This window comes from Pleuronectes platessa, chromosome 3, assembly GCF_947347685.1.
Source record: "Pleuronectes platessa chromosome 3, fPlePla1.1, whole genome shotgun sequence".
Classification (NCBI taxonomy): Eukaryota; Metazoa; Chordata; class Actinopteri; order Pleuronectiformes; family Pleuronectidae; genus Pleuronectes; species Pleuronectes platessa.
The window spans coordinates 3,449,209-3,468,511 of NC_070628.1; the positions used below are offsets into that span (position 1 = coordinate 3,449,209).

Sequence of the window (19,303 nt, forward strand, 5' to 3'; positions counted from 1 at the left end):
TGTGCACACTTATTTTCATTTTATTTATTTTTGTTTATTATTTTGGATACATTTATGATGTATTGTAACTGTCCATCAAACTTGAACTGCAGGTTATGTGTTCTAATACAAGTTCATTCAAAGTAATCCAGGTGTTAATTCAAGTCCAGGGCTCCTGTTTACCTAGTATCTCTCATCCTGCTCCACATTTACACTCTTTCTAGTGTAACCAAGGGTCACACAAGCATTCATCCACCTCGTCTCTGCAGCGGGACCCGCAAGCAGCTCAACTCACGGGAAGAAGACAATAAATATGTGAGTGATGGAAGTCTCGTATGGCGTCTGAATGGCTTTATTATGAAAAGGACGAACGAAAGACAGAACAAATACTGGAAGTGAGATTAAAATATAGGAAGAGTTTCAAAACAATAGCAAATAGGAACAAATGAGCTTCATATTTAATGTAAAAATAAATGAACAGAATAAAAAAAACTTTAAATGATCCCTGAAAGAAAATCTTCCCTGTTGCAAAACTGTACATAACAAAGTTAGAAAAGAGGAAGTTGTGAGTGAACAACAAATGAAATGAACTAGACTTAAAATTTGAATATTGTTCATATGTAAATTTGAAAATAGAAAAAGTATAATTAAAATCAGTCTCTTAAAGGTGCAGCAAACAAACTTATTATGTTACTAAAATTACCAATACTATTATAATAATGAATCTCCTAAAGAAGAATAAGTAATAATATATTATCTTTTTTGTGTAACTTATAAACCTGGATCATAGCAGTACAACATTATTCTGTTAGTAACAACATGAGCTTCACACCCTGAGAGAGACGTCAGAGGAAAATGGCCCCGTGTGAACATGGTGGATTAAAACACACCTAACTCCTTCTTCTTCACGTGTTTAACACGTGATGTGAGAAATACCACAAAACACTAAAGTGAAATCAATGGGCCTGATTCAAACTTTGAACAGACACCAGAGGCAACACAGCTCATCTGGTGTCAGCAGTTCACTTTGTGTTAACGTCACATTCAAGGCGTTCATCACGTCAGTAGCAGCTCACATCCACATGAGACGTGCTCCCTCCAGTCCTCAGAGGAAATGAGTTCAACTCCTGATCGGCTGATGATGGAAACGCTGGAAACAATAGTGTAGAAACAGAAAGAAGAGAAAGGGACAGAATCCTCTCTGTGGTTTTATCAGTAAAACTCTTTACTACCATCTAGTGGCAGAAGTGTAGCACTACAACATGTTTGATATTTTTCATTCAGGCTAAATGTGGCGTTTTTAACAACTTCTACAAGTTGCTGATATATTTCAGATAAAAGTCGAGTCACCAAAGTCGTTTGGATTCATCCTCGGGGCAATTTATCCATTAGCTGTCAAGACAGGTCACTTAAAACTGAACATTCACTTCAACAATGATGCTGGAGTCTGTCACCAAAGAAGGATTCATCCTGTGGGGACCATGATCAGTTGAATGAACTTCTATTAAAATCCATCCAGCAGCTGTTGAGATATTTCCATCGGGACTAAGGTGATTTCCAGACGTTGGTCTAAACAGCAGGATGTTTTTGGACTGTGCTGTACAATGCAGCTGGATCCTCTCCAGTGTCCTGACCTCTGGTTCTGAAAGGAGATAAAACTAATGAATGATCAGGAGGTCATGGAGACGTAGCATTAAAGGAAACATATTGAGTTTCAAAGTTCTGCAAACTTAAAAAGTCCAAAGTCTGAGCTCCTCTCCTTGTAAAACGAGCTCCTCTGCCCCACAGAAAACATGAAGCTCCTGAAACACCTCACCAGTAGCCCCGCCCGTACCTCTGCATCATCGACAGAAGCCAGGGCTGTAGCAGACGTAGCATAAGCAGTATTTAAACACAGTGGTGTGTTGAACACCTTGTGTTATGAAGTGTTGCATCAATGTTAGTGGAGGAGGTCAGTCTTAGCGTTCTCGTGGAAAACATCTTGGAGGTAGATGATGTGAGTTAAAATACGTGTTGAATGCTTCAATACAGGCTGAATGTCACAGTCTCTGCTTCCGTCGTCTGGAACAGCAGCTTCTAACACCAGCATCTGGAGAGAACTTTAGAATCCATTGTGTCACTGCCTTTTTAAAACAGTCTCTGCTGATTGGGGAACACCTCTGACACACCCACCAGACGAGAGCCCGCTGCACACGGGTTCAAACAAACATGTCGTTCACCTCGGAAACGCTAGTTAAACTATCAGAAATGATTTGAGATTGAATGTGTCCCTCGTAAAGTGAGAGTGGAGGATTTCCTAAACGTACAGGAAGTGGTTAACCAATCACAACAGAGTGGGCAGGGTGACCAATCAGAGCAGACTGGGCAATTTCAGTTATCAGGAGGAGGTGGGGCCTTAAAGAGAGAGGAGCTATAACCAAGTGTTTGAGACAGAGGCTGAAAAGAGGATCTGCAGCAATAGACAGTCTGAGGAAAGTGATGTTTGCTGAACATTAAACATTTTAAAGTCACAACATTAATTAAAATTATTAAACTGAACATGAGCAGAATATGTCTCCTTTAACAAATACATATGATTAAACAAACAAGAAAATGAAAGTGTAAAAACAAATGACTTCTATAGGATTTATCTCTGTTTATTGTGTTTTGTGGTGTTAGTGAGGATAATGGTTCTGAATGAAGAGCTGCTCACCTCGGGGCAGATCTGTTAAACTTGACAGAAGAGTACACAACCTCCTCCGCCTCCTTGTGTTCACTGGGATCAGCTGATCTGAAGCTGGAGTAGATGGGATCAGTCTCACTCTTCCTGAAGTGGACACTGGCATAGTTGAGGTCACAGTTTTCCTCAGACTGATTGGGTAGACGCTGCAAACACAAACTTGCTTTTTAATCATGAACATGTGTCAGAATGGACAACGTTAGAGTCCAACTATAGCAGCTATTGATTTATTTAAAACGCTTCTTCTACACCAGACGTGTTTCAAGGACAGGAAACATGTGTTTCTACTATAAAACAAAAGGAGGGAAGGTCTTCAGTTTGAATTCCAAACACTAACACTACAAACTTCTGTTGTGTAAAGTTGTGTAACATTATTTAAGAGGTCGAGCTACACACAATATAATCAATAGACCCCAAAACTCTGTCAGCACTTAAAAAAAGAAAAGTCAGGCACACAGAAACTTGAAGGAGCGAGAAGGAAGGGGGATAGGCCACACCCCCTTAACTCCCTTCTTTCTCTCAGTCTTATTCCGACCAGCAACGACTACACAACTCTCCGTCTCGCCGATGCACCGCGCTCTACTCACCGACACTAAGCGCCACACAGCGCTATCTCTCCAGCTCGTAACACAATTACCTCAAATTCACGTCAAAGTTCAACAAACTCACTAAATACAGATATGAAAGAACACGACTGCTCTGTGGATCAACCTTTAATTATAGAGCTGCATCCACATGCAGCCAACACTGACTTTATTTGTCACAACGACACAGACTACAAATAGCAGACTCACGCACACTGAGTCTAAGACAGAACAACGCACAATGAATGTGTTACACAGCCACACCCAATGGTGATCTGCTCCACATTACAGTGCTCCACACTAAAGATATCTGAACCAATCAATACAATCTTTCACAAACTTCCACAAGATCTAAAGCAGCACAAGTTACAAATCAACAAACAAATTTTGAAAGTGAACTAGTGTTTAATCTTCACATGACAGAGAAAAGGCTTTGACGTGAGAAATAGTGGCGTTTGAAAGGATTGAAGCTGAACTGTGTGTCTCACCTGCTCACTGTGGTCAAGTCTCTCCCCAGGATCAGCAGATTGATGAGAGTTTCTCTTTTTTCTGATCAATTCAACCAAATACAAAACAACATACATAATAATGGAATTGATTTAATTTAACAGGACAGGAATACTTCGTACAAATCTTCAGTGGAACAGATTTGCTCACCTGATCAGTAGGAACACGGAGAGGAGAGTCACAGCGAGGAAAACTGCAGCAGCTGATCCAATTAGTGCTGATGCAGGTAACACTATAATGGAATAAGTTTTCATCATTTCCCGAAATCACAGTACTTAAAGGTGCAGGACGAAACATTTACAAAAACAACTTTTTGTCATGTTTGCTAAACCTGCCTCGTTGTTGTGACTGAATATAAAGACAGTTTCTATTTTAATAAAACGTTTTGAAGAGTTCTAAGTTCTAAGAGTGTCCTTTTGTTGGGCGTGTCTCTTAAAATGTGTATGAGCCACAGCTGCCCCTGCTGGGAGGTGTATGTGTGACGTGTGCACAGGAGCAGGGTTTTGTTTTCACCACAGTCTGTCTGATGAGAGCTGTTTGCTCGTCACGTGAATGTGCACAGTGAAGGAAATATCTGTCAAGTTTACTGAGGATGGTGAAATATTTATGGATGTTTTTACTGACGCTGGGTGGATTCCTCTTTGTGCTGCTGATGGTCTGACTGTGAATATTTATGGGGCAGAAGTCAAACGACCCATATCTGCACATTTTAAATGTCAAGGACAAAGAATGGCTAAAGTCAATACACAGGTCCAGAACCTTTAAAGGGGTTAAGACTTCACTTGACTCACCTGCTCCAACAGTCAGATGTAAGGTGGTGTTACTACGTCCGTGTGTGTTCTGGGCCTCACACTGATACTTTCCACCATGTTCAGCTCTGATATTAGTGATGGTGAAGATTTGTCCTGATGCTGTTGGTGAGTCCTCGTCCTCCTTGTACCAGGTGTAGTTAGCTGCTGGGTTAGCATCACTGCTGCAGGTCAGAGTCACCGAGCTGCCCTCCATGATCTCACCAGAGGGACTCACTGACACAGAGGGAGGCTTTGGAGCGTCTGGTGTAAAACATGCAAGATCATGAAATCAACTCAGAAATATTCATTAACCAAACTGAAGAACTTTTTAATCTCCGGTTTTGATAAGTGCTTCTTAAATATATGTAGCCCTGTATAAAACCATTAGGATACAATGCATACAATTAATCTCAAAATAGCATAACAAATGTTGTATTAAAAGAGAAAGTTCATGATAATTAGATAAGTTCATATTATTAAAAATAGTAGTTAAAAAAAGGTTAAATACGGGATAAAATGTAATAAATATAATATGTACAATTAATAAGTTTAGCTATATAAAGTTAAAAAAGTAAATCAATAAATAGATGTGTGGTTAAAAGGCTCTGTGATTGAGAAGACGAGAGACTTATTGATTTGAATGCTTTTAATGTGAAATCTAACCTTTTCTCAGCATGCTTTGAGCAGGTGAGTTAGAGAGAGAGATATTGTCCGGAGTCCTGAGGAAAAGTGTAGTGCTGTGGGAAACACTTAAGAGGTGTCATCGAGGTCCTGATATTACTCTTCTATGTAACCTGCCAAAGGTAAATATAATGTGTATGCCTTAAATTGTGAGCTGTAACTTAATGTTGTAGTGGAAAAAGACCGAACTGTAATGTAATTAGCCACCCGCTAGCATAGCATCACGTTTTTGGATGTCATAGCTTTAGCACTGTTGTTGTTTTCAATGCTAAAACGGGCTAACGTTAAGTCAGTACGATTTTAGCGTGATGATATTTTGGCTCAACAGAGTTCATGTAATCAAAGAACCTGAGATGGTTGCTGGTGGATGGACTCTGCTGTTTATTCTAACCCCGGGTTTTCGTTGCTGTGTGCTGCCTGTGTTTGGATTGTGACTGCCATCACCCCTATCTGTGACTGTCATTGCCCTATTGCTCCTCGTTTGGACCTGTGAGTATTGAACTGATGTGACAATGCACGTGCTTTTATTTTATGCTCTTGACTGAGTGAAGTGGCCATAATAGTTTTCAGGCCTCACCGCACCCGAGCATCACTACAGCCCTGCAACTGAGTCTCGAGTTTATCATTTCTGGTCCACATGTGATGTTTATGAGTTAATTTAAAGTTGTTAGGATCTTTTTTGTTGTGATTCAGAGAACTGTGAAAGGTAAAGATTTTATATAACCTTGTCAGTGAATTAAAGGGTAAATTGAGAATCCATAGGATCGATTTAAACAATTTAAAGATACCCTGTATTTTATTTTGTGCATTTGAGAAAATTCCTCAGTTACATTTCATATAACTGTTGTGCTTTTATTTTCTTTAGCAAATAATTACTTCCTGAGAGAGGAGCTCACAACAATTTCATTTATTTCATATTGTAAATAAACACCTGTGAAGGTTTTGACTTTTAAAATACAGTTGTGGTGGTCTTTAATATTAATATTAATATTAATTATTAATTATTAATTTTTTTGTGTTTACGAACTCAGGCCCAGGAGATCTGGGTTACATATAGATGATCATTATTAACCCGGGGCGCCAGCACAGACCGAAGCAGGTACTGAGGGTTTTGTTTTCAGCCTGTTTGTGTGAATGTACAAAATAACTCGACACATGAACCAAACTTACTGAATATTATAGTGAATATTAACTTTTCAGCTGATCGGTCAAAGGTCAGAGGTCAAGATGAGCAAAGATTTGACCCAAAAGACACATTTTCAAAGATATTCCCATAAATAGCAGAGAGACTAAATCATATACTGATCAGAACATTATTCCCCATCATATAATGATAGATGACTTAAAAGTAATGTCACAAAGAAGTTAGAGATTTACGTCATGCATCCTTAAAACTGCCTTCTGCTGTATTCCTGCCTCTAATAGGACTATAGAGACGACCTGAAGATAATATACACTGAAAAATAATCTATGATCATATGATGGGAATGTCGTCACTATGAGTTTAGAAAATGACGTCATATAGTGTAGCTATGCAACAACAGATGTTTTCACCCCAGTCTGTTTGTTTGTTGGTTGTTGATTTTAAACAAAATTACACAAAAACTACTGAGTCGATTATCATGAAACTTGGAGGTAGGATGAGGAACGGGTCAGGGAAGAACTCAGTAAAGTTTGGTGTGAATCCAGATAAGAGGGCGGACCCAGGAACCTTCTGTAAGGTTGCGAGACAGTGCTGGGTTTCATGGACATGTGGATGTTTTCTACTCACACTGGACGTCTAAGTGTAGAGACGTGGAGTTGATCCGTCCGTACTGATTCTCAGACTTGCAGGAGTAGACCCCGCTGTCCCCAGAGCTGATGGAGGAGAGATGATAAACGTGTGAGAAACAACTTTAGTGTCTGTTCATATCAAACTTGTATCATCCACATCACAACATCTCACTGACACAAGAAATACAAATTTAACGAGACTTGAAGTAAAAAACTGTAAAAATCTTTTCTGTGTCTCATTAAGATGCATAAAGATTGACATGAAAAAGAAAAATTAAAGAAGGATTTAAAATTTAAAATCCTCAGTTTGTTGATTTTCATTAATTATCGTTTGTTATTTTGCTACTTTGAACTTGGACATAATTTAATTACTATACGTTAAGCTTCCAGTTGACTTGAACTAGACGTCAGGCCTCCACATATACACACATTCACACAGGAAAGTGTAGACCACACTTCAAAAGCAGCGAAAACACATTCTTAAGGCTGCAATATTGTATAATGTATAAGTGCTATAGAGAAAGAGATTGTTCACGTTGTATAACACTTTAGTGGCTCATTGGGTGACCTGCTGTGACCTTTTCTAGCCAGTAGGGGGAGGTACCCAGTCGTCCTCTCTGGTGAATCTACTCTGTGGAGAGTTTTTTTACCTATCTGTATCCGGTCGGCCATTTTGCTGCTCAAGCAACAAGCACACTACCTGCTTTGCTCAGATTTTGTTATATCATGTGGAAGTGTGAGGTCACCCTGCTGACCTGCTGGAAGGTGCAGGGACTCTTACTATTCAACACTCAGGTTTTTGGTGAGAGACAAATTCTCCGGTGCCAGAGAGGACATCCACCGAAGAATCAAGACTCCAGTTCACTGGATGGTGAGCCAACATACAGATCTTTGAGAGAGATACAGACTTCCATGTTCCTCTTCACTCCACGGTGTGGTAGGACAGACACTGTACAAAGACGGATTGGGCCCCAGCAGTCAATCCACCAGTTTGACATTGAAGACTGGACTCATGGACTTTGAAGGGACTTTAAAGTGCATTTTTTTTTCCTTTCATTTATTTGTCCTATTATTTTGGGTAAATTTATGCTGTATTGTAACTGTCCATCAAACTTGAACTGCAGGTTATGTGTTCTAATACAAGTTCATTCAAAGTAATCCAGGTGTTGATTCTTGTTACTGATATTCAAGTCCAGGGCTCCTGTTTACCTAGTATCTCTCATCCTGCTCCACATTTACACTCTTTCTAGTGTAACCAAGGGTCACACAAGCATTCATCCACCTCGTCTCTGCAGTGGGACCCGCAAGCAACTCAACTCACGGTAAGAAGAAGACAATAAATATGAGTGTGTTGGAAGTCTTGTATGGCGTCTGACTGGCTTTATTATGAAAAGGACGAAAAAAAGACAGAAGAAATACTGGAAGGTTTAAATATCGTAAGTGTTTCTAAACAAGAGCAAATTAGAACAAAAATAAAAATATATGAACAGAATAAAAAAAAGCATAAAATGATCCCTGAAAGAAAAATCTGCTTTGTTGCTAAACTGTACATCACAAAGTTAGGAAAGAGAAAGTTGTAAGTGAGCAACAAATTAAATAAACAAGACAACAATGAGTAAAATATGAAGAATGTTGTGAAGAAAAAGTATAATTAACATCAGTCTCCTAAAGGTGCAGCAAACAAACCTATTATGCTACTAAAATTATCAAAACTAATGTTATAATGATGAATCAATAATCCTAATGAAGAATAAGTAATAATATATTATCTTTTTTGTGTAACTTATAAACCTGGATCACAGCAGTACAACATTATTCTGTTGGTAACAACATTCGAGCTTCACACCCTGAGAGAGACGTCAGAGGAAAATGGCCGCCGTGTGAACATGGTGGATTAAAACACACCTAACTCCTTCTTCTTCACGTGTTTAACACGTGATGTGAGAAATACCACAAAACACTAAAGTGAAATCAATGGACCTGATGCAAACTTTGAACAGACACCAGAGGCAACACAGCTCATCTTGTGTCAGCAGTTCACTTTGTGTTAACGTCACATTCAAGGTGTTCATCACGTGAGTAGCAGCTCACATCCACATGAGACGTGCTCCCTCCAGTCCTCAGAGGAAATGAGTTCAACTCCTGATCGGCTGATGATGGAAACGATGGAAACAATAGTGTAGAAACAGAAAGAAGAGAAAAGGACAGAATCCTCTCTGTATCAGTAAAACTCTTTACTACCATCTAGTGGCAGCAGTGTCACACTACAACTAACTAATAATGCTTGTTTTGATAATTTTATGAATAGAAAAGTTATTTACAAGTTTACAGTTTGTCGTCCGTATGACACACACCGCAGATATTTTCATGTTTGAAGCTGCAAGTTATAAAATGTTTGATATTTTTCATTCAGGCTAAATGTGGCGTTTTTATCAACTTCTACAAGTTGCTGATATATTTCAGATAAAAGTCGAGTCACCGAAGTCGTTTGGATTCATCCTCGGGGCAAATCATCCATTAGCTGTCAAGACAAGTCACTTAAAACTGAACATTCACTTCAACAATGATGCTGGAGTCTGTCACCAAAGAAGGATTCATCCTGTGGGGACCATGATCAGTTGAATGAACTTTTATTAAAATCTATCCAGCAGCTGTTGAGATATTTCCATCGGGACTAAGGTGATTTCCAGACGTTGGTCTAAACAGCAGGAGGTTTTTTGACTGTGCTGTACAATGCAGCTGGATCCTCTCCAGTGTCCTGACCTCTGGTTCTGAAAGGAGATAAAACTTATGAATGATCAGGAGGTCATGAAGACGTAGCATTAAAGGAAACATACTGAGTTTCAAAGTTCTGCAAACTTAAAAAGTCCAAAGTCTGAGCTCCTCTACTGGTAAAACGAGCTCCTCTGCCCCACAGAAAACATGAAGCTCCTGAAACACCTCACCAGTAGCCCCGCCCATACCTCTGCATCATCTGCAGAAGCCAGGGCTGTAGCAAACGTAGCATAAGCAGTATTTAAACGTAAACAGTGGTGTGTTGAACACCTTGTGTTATGAAGTGTTGCATCAATGTTAGCGGAGGAGGTCAGTCTTAGCGTTCTCATAGAAAACATCTCAGAGGAAGATGATGTGAGTTAAAATACGTGTTGAATGCTTCAATACAGGCTGAATGTCACAGTCTCTGCTTCCGTCGTCTGGAACAGCAGCTTCTAACACCAGCATCTGGAGAGAACTTTAGAATCCATTGTGTCACTGCCTTTTTAAAACAGTCTCTGCTGATTGGGGAACACCTCTGACACACCCACCAGACGAGAGCCCGCTGCACACGGGTTCAAACAAACATGTCCTTCACCACAGAAACGCTAGTTAAACTATAAGAATTGATTTGAGATTGAATGTGTCCCTCGTAAAGTGAGAGTGGAGGATTTCCTACAAGCACAGGAAGTGGTTAACCAATCACAACAGAGTGGTCCAGGTGACCAATCAGACCAGTCTTAAAGAGACAGGAGCTAAAACCAAGTGTTTGAGACAGAGGCTGAAAAGAGGAGCTGCAGCAATAGACAGTCTGAGGAAAGTGATGATTTCTGAACATTAAACATTTTAAAGTCACAACACTAATTAAAATGATCAAACTGAATATGAGCAGAATATGTCTCCTTTAATAAATACACATGTATAAACAAACAAGAAAATGAAAGTGTAAAAACAAATGACTTCTATAGGATACATCTCTGTTTATTGTGTTTTGTGGTGTTAGTGAGGATAATGGTTCTGAATGAAGAGCTGCTCACCTCGGGGCAGATCTGTTAAACTTGACAGAAGAGTACGCAACCTCCTCCACCTCCTTGTGTTCACTGGGATCCGTCTCCCTCTTCCTGAAGTGGACACTGGCGTAGTTGAGGTCACAGTTTTCCTCAGATTCGTTGGGTAGACGCTGCAAACACAAATTTGCTTTTTAATCTTGTACATTTGTCAGAATGGACAACGTTAGAGTCCAACTATAGCAGCTATTGATTTATTTAAACCGCCTCCTTCTACACCAGACGTGTTTCAAGGACAGGAAACATGTTGTTCTACTAAAATCCAAAAGGAGGGAAGGTCTTCAGTTTGAATTCCAAACACTAACACTACAAACTTCTCACTTAGTGTGTCTGTGAGCCACTTGTGTTTGTGCTTTCACATCGGTTGTGTCCAGATAAGATCTGGGAGCTGGATGTTCACGTACTACAGCCAAGTTTGGTCAAAACAAGTTGTGTAACATTATTTAAGTAGAGGTCGAGCTACACACAATATAATCACTAGACCCCAAAACTATCTGTCAGCAAATTGTTGATATAAACACAACACAACTCTCCGTCTTACCGATGCCCCGCGCCCTACTCAACGACACTCAATGCCACACAGCGCTATCTCTCCAAACTCGTAACACAATTACCTCAAATTCACGTCAAAGTTCAACATACTCACTAAATACAGATATGAAAGAACACAACTGCTCTGTCGATGAACCTTTAATTATAGAGCTGCATCCACACGCAGCCAACACTGACTTTATTTGTCTAAACGACACAGACTACAAACAGCAGACTCACACACACTGAGTCTAAGACAGAACAACACACAATGAATGTGTTACACAGCCACACCCAATGGTGATCTGCTCCACATTACAGTGCTCCACACTAAAGATATCTGAACCAATCAATACAATCTTTCACAAACTTCCACAAGATCTAAAGCAGCACAAGTTACAAATCAACAAACTAATTTTGACAGTGAACTAGTTTTTAATCTTCACATGACAGAGAAAAGGGTTTGATGTGAGAAATAGTGGCGTTTGAAAGGATTGAAGCTGAACTGTGTGTCTCACCTGCTCACTGTGGTCAAGTCTGTCCCCAGGATCAGCAGATTGATGAGAGTTTCTCTTTTTTCTGATCAATTGAACCAAATATCAAACAATATACATAATAATGGAGTTGATATAATATAACAGAACAGATTTTCAGGAACTCATCATACAAAGCTTTAGTGGAACAGATTTGCTCACCTGATCAGTAGGAACACGGAGAGGAGAGTCAGAGCGAGGAAAACTGCAGCAGCTGATCCAATGAGTGCTGATCTCCATGCTGCAGATTAAAATATAATGAAATAACTTTTACTTTATTATTTCACGAAATCACAATACTTGAAGCTGCAGCACGAAACATTTACAAAAACAACTTTTTTGTTCATGTTAGTTTTTGTGTCAGATTCTTGATGATTCTCAGCTGACGACCTCAATAATCAGTTTTCCAGGTGATGCTGTTGGTCAGTCAGTATTTTTCATGTGCAATATGAAGGACTTGATTTACAGCTGTGACACATCTTGAAATCCTGAGTATTGATGGTTTAAGGCAGGGGTTTTCAACTGGTTTTGTCCCAGGGACCACCATTCTGACTAGAGTAAGTAATCCGCGGCCCACTGATGTGCCAATGCGCGTGCGTGACTACGTGTGTGTGTGTGCGTGCAAGTGGATAGAAGGAATCTTTAACATTTGGTTTTCCATGTTGGTTTATTTAAAAACCTCAAACAACTCTACAAAAATGTGTAAAAATCACTAACAACGGTTGATTTTCAGTGCTTAAGAATTGAAAACAAAATTAAAACGCAGTTTGTAGTTGTACTGCATCTCAGAACCATATGTACGTCAATATATTACGTTCATGACTTAAATGTACAGACATGTAGCTGACATGTTGAGATAACGTTAAAGTATTGGTGATCAATAACAATCAACATAAACTTGGGCTACAACTGAATAGGGAAGATGACAGTGTAATGCAGAATATGTCACAAATGATAATCATACAATATCACACAAACAATTGAGGCCTACTTAAGTTTAACCTCATGATCACCAGCAACAAATCCCACCTACTGCGTGAGTAGTTCTTCTGTGTGTTTGTGTGTCTAGAGCTCTCCTAAGAAATTGTTTCTCAACCAGCGAACCTGGTAAAGTTGACTGTTATTGCAATTAACTGTTTTGGCTATTATGCCATTTTACTTTTTTTATTACAAAGTATTTGTTTTTGGCTCTTTTGTTTTATTTCATATTTTCATTATTAATTCTGCCCTTTTGGGCCTTCTTTTTGGAAAAATACAAATTCCCATGATAAAAAAACTACTTCTCCAAGACCTCCTGAGAGTTTTTCTGACTAGCTCAACCGCTCTTCTACATCTACCTTTAATACATGCACAGGGGGAAACTACTGGCAGTTTCTAGCCCAAAGCCAGTTTCAATGTCCCCCTCATCACTTTTATATTATTTTAGACATATTTTTCTTATTTTATATATTTTTCACGATATTCAAGAGTAATCTGGAAATGTGTTGAAATATCACAACAATTTCGCGGACCCCCTGCAATGCCGTCGCGGACCACCAGGGGGCCGCGGACCCCTGGTTGAAAACCCCGGGTTTAAGGTTCTGGTGCAATGAAAATGGGGGGGATGGGGGGGGTGTAAACTGTAAAAGGAAGAGTGCTAAAATCACCTGCTCCAACATTCAGATGTAAGGTGGCCTTACTACGTCCGTGTGTGTTCTGGGCCTCACACTGATACTTTCCACCATGTTCAGCTGTGATATTAGTGATGGTGAAGATTTGTCCTGATGCTGTTGGTGAGTCCTCGTCCTCCTTGTACCAGGTGTAGTTAGCTGCTGGGTTAGCATCACTGCTGCAGGTCAGAGTCACTGAGCTGCCCTCCATGATCTCACCAGAGGGACTCACTGACACAGAGGGAGGCTTTGGAGCGTCTGGTGTAAAACATGCAAGATCATGAAATCAACTCAGAAATATTCATTAACCAAAGTGAAGAACTTTTTAATCTCTGGTTTTGATAAGTGCTTCTTAAATATAGATGATCATTATTAACCCAGGGCGCCAGCACAGACAGAAGCAGGTACTGAGGGATTTGTTTTCAGCCCGTTTGTGTGAATGTACAAAATAACTCAACACATGAACCAAACTTACTGAATAGTGTTGTGTATATATTCTTTTTCAGCAGATGGTCAGAGGTCAAGATGAGCAAAGATTTGACCGAAAAGACACATTTTCCAAGATATTTCCACGAATAGCAGAGAGACTAAATCATATACTGATCAGAACATTATTCCCCGTCATATAGGGGAAGAACTCAGTAAAGTTTGGTGTGAATCCAGATAAGGGGGCGGACCCAGGAACTTTCTGTAAGGTTGTGAGACAGTGCTGGGTTTCATGGACATGTGGATGTTTTCTACTCACACTGGACGTCTAAGTGTAGAGACGTGGAGTTGATCCGTCCGTACTGATTCTCAGACTTGCAGGAGTAGACCCCGCTGTCCCCAGAGCTGATGGAGGAGAGACGATAAACACCCTCTGGTCCTTGAAGCAGAACTCGGTTCTCCTTGTACCAGGTGTAGTTAGCTGCTGGGTTAGCATCACTGCTGCAGGTCAGAGTCACCGAGCTGCCCTCCATGATCTCACCAGAGAGACTCACTGACACAGAGGGAGGCTTTGGAGCATCTGTTTGTGTGAAAACAGAATGATGATAACAGATGACAGACATTGTGTTTAACATATATGGTACGATGTGTTAAGGTGGACATATAATGAAAATCCCACTTTTCTTCACGTTAATTTGGGTATCTGGCATGTCTCAGACAGCTCAAGGTAAGCAAAAGGTAACATTTGGGGACATATCTGATATGATGTGTTAAAGTCAAAGGTGCTCAGGTGAGTTGAGTCACTGAGTTACAGCAGCAAGGTTGTTAAACTGACACAGGTAAATTCTTCTTCTTGTTAAGTGAGATGTTTTTTCTAATGATTTCCTGTTGCACTACTGTTTCCAGACTCCCCTGAATGTCCACAGATTTCCAAACCATAGTCCAGTTTGTAACGTGGACTTAAACGTGACTTATTATGACCCTTTTCAACAATTAGACAGAGTTTCTACCTAATAAAACGTGTGAAGAGCCCTGTTCAGAGTGGCCTATTTGTAGGCATGTCTCTTAAAATGTTAATGAGCCACTGCTCCCCCTGCTGGGAGGTGTATGTGTGACGTGTGCACAGGAGCAGGGTTTTGTTTTCACAACAGTCTGTCTGCTGAGAGCTGTTTGCTCGTCATGTGAATGTGCACAGTGAAGGAAATATCTTTCACGTTTACTGAGGATGGTGAAAACTTTATGGATGTTTTTAATGACGCTGGGTAGATTCCTCTTTGTGCTGCTGATGGTCTGACTGTGAATATTTATGGGGCAGAAGTCAAACGACCCATATCTGCACATTTAAAATTAAAGGAGAAAGAATGTGACAGATTCAATATATCTTCACTTAATAACCTGTGTTTCACTCACATGTCACAGTAATAGAGATGTTTGCTGAACTCCTTCCCAGCTCATTCTCAGCTGTGCAGTAATACTCTCCAGAGTCTGACGACCGGATGGAGCTGAAGACAAATTGTGTCTCTTCACTGAGACGTTGAACTTGTTTATCTCCTCTTCTCTTGTACCAGGTGTATTTAGCTGCTGGGTTAGCATCACTGCTGCAGTTCAGAGTCACTGAGCTGCCCTCCATGATCTCACCAGAGGGACTCACTGACCCAGAGGGAGGCTTTGGAGCATCTGAAGGATAGTTTATATTAACACACAGGATGAGAATACAATCAAAACACTGTCTGTATTATTTGTTAAAAGTTTAAATTTGAATGATTTCCACATTATTGTAGCTTCATGAGGAGGAGTAAACTCACACACTGTAGGAGAAGGGAAACGCTCCTGTCCTTCTATAGCACAGTGATAGCTGTCTTCAGCATTAAAGTGTCGGAGGTGAAAGTATTTTTTTCGTCCAACAGGTTTATTGTTATTGTACCAAACGTAGGAAAGATGATCAGGGAGCTGACACCTGCTGTGACAGGTCAGCTCTGTCCAGGTAGAAGATGGATTGGCTGTTGATCTCCTCAAATGTATCTGGAGCTGAGGGTCTGTGAACAAACATGTGATTTTATTTCAACATACACACTAACATTTCAAACTGACTCTTATGTAAATGTTACCTGTGACATTCAGAGTGACTCCAGTTGAACCAGTTAAACTCCCATTCGGTTGGTTTGTTGTGAACCTGAACTTGTACATAGCTGAGTCACTCTCTGTCAGGTTAGAGATTCTCAGAGTGCACGTGTTGTTTCCACAGAGATTCTCCACACGACCTGAATACTCTGAATCATTCTTTAGATCAACGTGAATCCCATTACTCTCTTTAATGAACCAGAACTTTTCCTGAACTGTAGTATCAAGTTGATTCCAGCTGGATGGGTATGTGTAGGTACAGTTAATGTCCACTGTTGATCCTCTGAAGGCACAGATCTCAGTAGAAGTGTAACTCACACCCCAGTCGATCTGACTCCTTACCACTGTAACACAGAGCACATCAGAGAATCAGAAGATAAACTTATACATTTATAAAACTAACTCCATGTATTTTCTCTGGTGAATCACCAGTCGGCAGGTTTTCATTTTAAGATGATGACGATGCCAAGATGAGGAAACTTTCAGTTCACATAAAACACAGAGAAGTTCCCTTTAGACTTCAGTGTGAGGTAGAAACACACTGTTGGAGGTGAGGAACATGAGGGACCTTGTATAAGTTGCTCTTATAATGGAGCAAACTGGTTAATATGGAGGAAATGATCTGTGTCTTTTATGCAGAGTCGATCAAAGATGGACGACACGTCTCCACTTCCTCCCACTCTCCAGAAATGAAGCCAAAATATCCTGGATACCAACGCTGCCATCTTTCACATTTGGAACCACAGTCTGCACAGTAGTGATCTGGAGATGGAGCCACAGTATCAAGGTCCCGCCCATACATGAGCTCGACCAATCCTGAGTCAGCCTCTGCTGTCAATCATGAAGTTTAATCTAATTTTCATTTCATGAAATAACAAATTAAAACCAAACTTATGAGAAACTTGAACAATAAGGTGTGATAAGAACGACCTCAAATGACAGAAACCATCTTTAGAAAATGTATTTGAGACAGGAAATATGTTCTATATTGAAGCCAGCCACCAGGGGGCGATCACAATGCTTTGGCTTCACTTCTGGGGAGCAGTCATGTCTTCAATCTTTATTTACACAAGCAGAATACTAGTACTAGTACTACACAAATTTGTCAGTACTGACAGTAGTATCCAAAGAGTTCAATGTGCGCATGCAGAAGAACGTATTTAAAGACACATCAAGTTATGGTACAATGAATTATCTCAAATACTCCAGCAGATGATCCTGTTAGTGAAATACTGTAGATTAAACTCACACATTGAGGGAGAGCGGAAATCCTCGAGTCCTTTAACAGCACAGGAAACTCTGTCTGTATACTGAAATAGACCTGAATAAGATTCTCCTTCAATCTTCTCCTTCTGTTGATTCTTGTACCAGACGTAGTTCAGATGATCAGGAAGACGACAACTGCTCTGACACCTGAGCTCTGCCTTGATAGAATAGTCATTCTTCTCTGATGCTCTCACCTGCACATGCAAATCTGTGTGTGAGAATAAGGAATTCATTTTAGTCCAAACCGAGAACACACACATGCATATAAAAGTGCACACACACACTCAAGTGAACCAAACAAGATGTAGGAAATAAATGAATGAATGTTCAGATGTAAATGTTACCTGTGACAGACAGAGTGACTCCAGCTGAACCAGTTAAACTCCCAGTAGGTTGGTTTGTTGTGAACCTGAACTTGTACACAGCTGAGTCGCTCTCTGTCAGGTTAGAGATTCTCAGAGTGCACGTGTTGTTTCCACAGAGATTCTCCACACGACCTGAATACTCCGGATCAGTACTTAGATCAACGTGAATCCCATTACTCTCTTTAATGAACCAGAAAGTTTCCTGAACTGTAGTATCATGGTTATTAACTGTGGATGGGTATGTGTAGGTACAGGTAATGTCCACTGTTGATCCTCTGAAGGCACAGATCTCAGTAGAAGTGTAACTCACATCCCAGCCATTCTCACACTGTACCACTGTAACACAGAGAATCAGATTCATACCCACACCAGAGAACACTTAGTTTACTTTTTACTTTCTGTAGAAAAGAAACACATTTCCATGAGCAGCATTCCATAGCATTTCAACTAATGACTCCACACACTGATGAAGATTCCTGCATCGAGAGGAGAGGAACTCAGTCATGCTGAGAATAATAATAATAATGATATTAATAATAATAATAATAATATGTTTCAGACTCTTTAATATTTTGAGTTTAAGACGATATAAATTTCCAAACAAAGATACAAAATAACACTGATGATTATTCATTCCTATATTTTCTTTTTGCATCACTTTACAGGCGGTGATCTGAAAATGAATGAATGCTTCATTTATATTTTTTCTTTCTTTCTCAAACTCACTTCAGGTGAATCAGAAGTCTGAGTGTAAAATAGAGTGACAACATGAATGTAGAGGTACAGTACCTGTCACAGTGAGAAGAAGGACAACAAATCCACTGGCTGCTGCAGTTACACTCATAGTAGCTGCTGCTCTCGTCTGTGACTTCAAACTATAAAAACGTCCACAGATAAATAATGTGCACAAGATGAAACTCAGTCACATCACAGACACGTCTACCTACAACACAGAAGAGTCTGATAATAAAGACAGATTCTGTAAGAGAAAGATAAATTTAAACTGTTAAACACACCCAACTTACTTCCTCTTTCCACTGAACTGCTTGCTGAGCCCGATGGTGTTAGATTGAACTGTGGTTTGTACAAACTGTGAATTTCTTCATTTAACTTAGTGTGAGAAACGACTTCAGTGTCTGTTCCCACCAAACCAGAATCCTCCTCAACTGAAGCTGTGAGCAGCGTTGAACAGGCCTTCCTGATTTGTATACAGACATTTTTTAGTTTGGTCCATGTCCCATCCACTGACATGGAAGAGGCTGGGTTTATGACAAATACTGCAGCCAGCCACCAGGGGGGGGGGGGAATACTTGTGTATTTATATTATCCAAAATATTGTTGTTGAAACCCCCCTCCAGAAAATGATTATTGGTCACTCCCATTGATTGATATAAAATCGTTAATTTGCTCTAGAACTAATTACAATTTATAATATCTATAAGTTAATCTTATTGTTATTTGTAACATTTTGACAGTAACATACATTACGGTTAGCATTAGCCTAGCCTGAGGCTAACTCTACACGTGGTTGAGTCTGGGAAAATTTTCAATTGTGGG

The 19,303-nt window shown here is 39.9% G+C and overlaps 2 protein-coding genes and 1 long non-coding RNA gene across 3 annotated transcripts in view; all 3 read right to left on the reverse strand.

Moving 5' to 3' along the window:
* Positions 1-18,722, reverse strand: part of LOC128437409 (B-cell receptor CD22) — a 137,653-nt gene extending 118,931 nt beyond the window's left edge. The window contains exon 1 of the mRNA XM_053419553.1: positions 18,536-18,722. Coding sequence (XP_053275528.1) covers positions 18,536-18,590 — 55 coding nt within the window. The 5' untranslated portion in view covers positions 18,591-18,722. The remainder of the gene's footprint in view (positions 1-18,535) is intronic.
* On the reverse strand, positions 316-9,243 carry LOC128437429 (uncharacterized). The gene is made up of 2 exons (XR_008338214.1): positions 8,826-9,243; positions 316-758 (listed from the first exon to the last, which is right to left on the reverse strand). It is a non-coding gene; the product is annotated as an uncharacterized LOC128437429 (long non-coding RNA).
* On the reverse strand, positions 13,578-17,588 carry LOC128437411 (B-cell receptor CD22). Its single transcript, XM_053419559.1, has 5 exons — positions 17,365-17,588; positions 16,103-16,459; positions 15,800-16,030; positions 15,405-15,671; positions 13,578-14,574 (listed from the first exon to the last, which is right to left on the reverse strand). Exons 1-5 carry the CDS (start codon positions 17,366-17,368, stop codon positions 14,306-14,308), a joined length of 1,128 nt encoding a protein of 375 aa, XP_053275534.1. The 5' UTR covers positions 17,369-17,588; the 3' UTR covers positions 13,578-14,305.
* Positions 18,723-19,303: the final 581 nt, after the last annotated feature.

Coding starts and splice junctions, on each gene's coding strand:
- LOC128437411 (XM_053419559.1), bottom strand. Junction 16,031..16,102: donor AGTCACTCTGAATGTCACAG/GTAACATTTACA, acceptor GTTTGTTCACAG/ACCCTCAGCTCCAGATACAT. Junction 15,672..15,799: donor TTTCCCTTCTCCTACAGTGT/GTGAGTTTACTC, acceptor ACTATCCTTCAG/ATGCTCCAAAGCCTCCCTCT.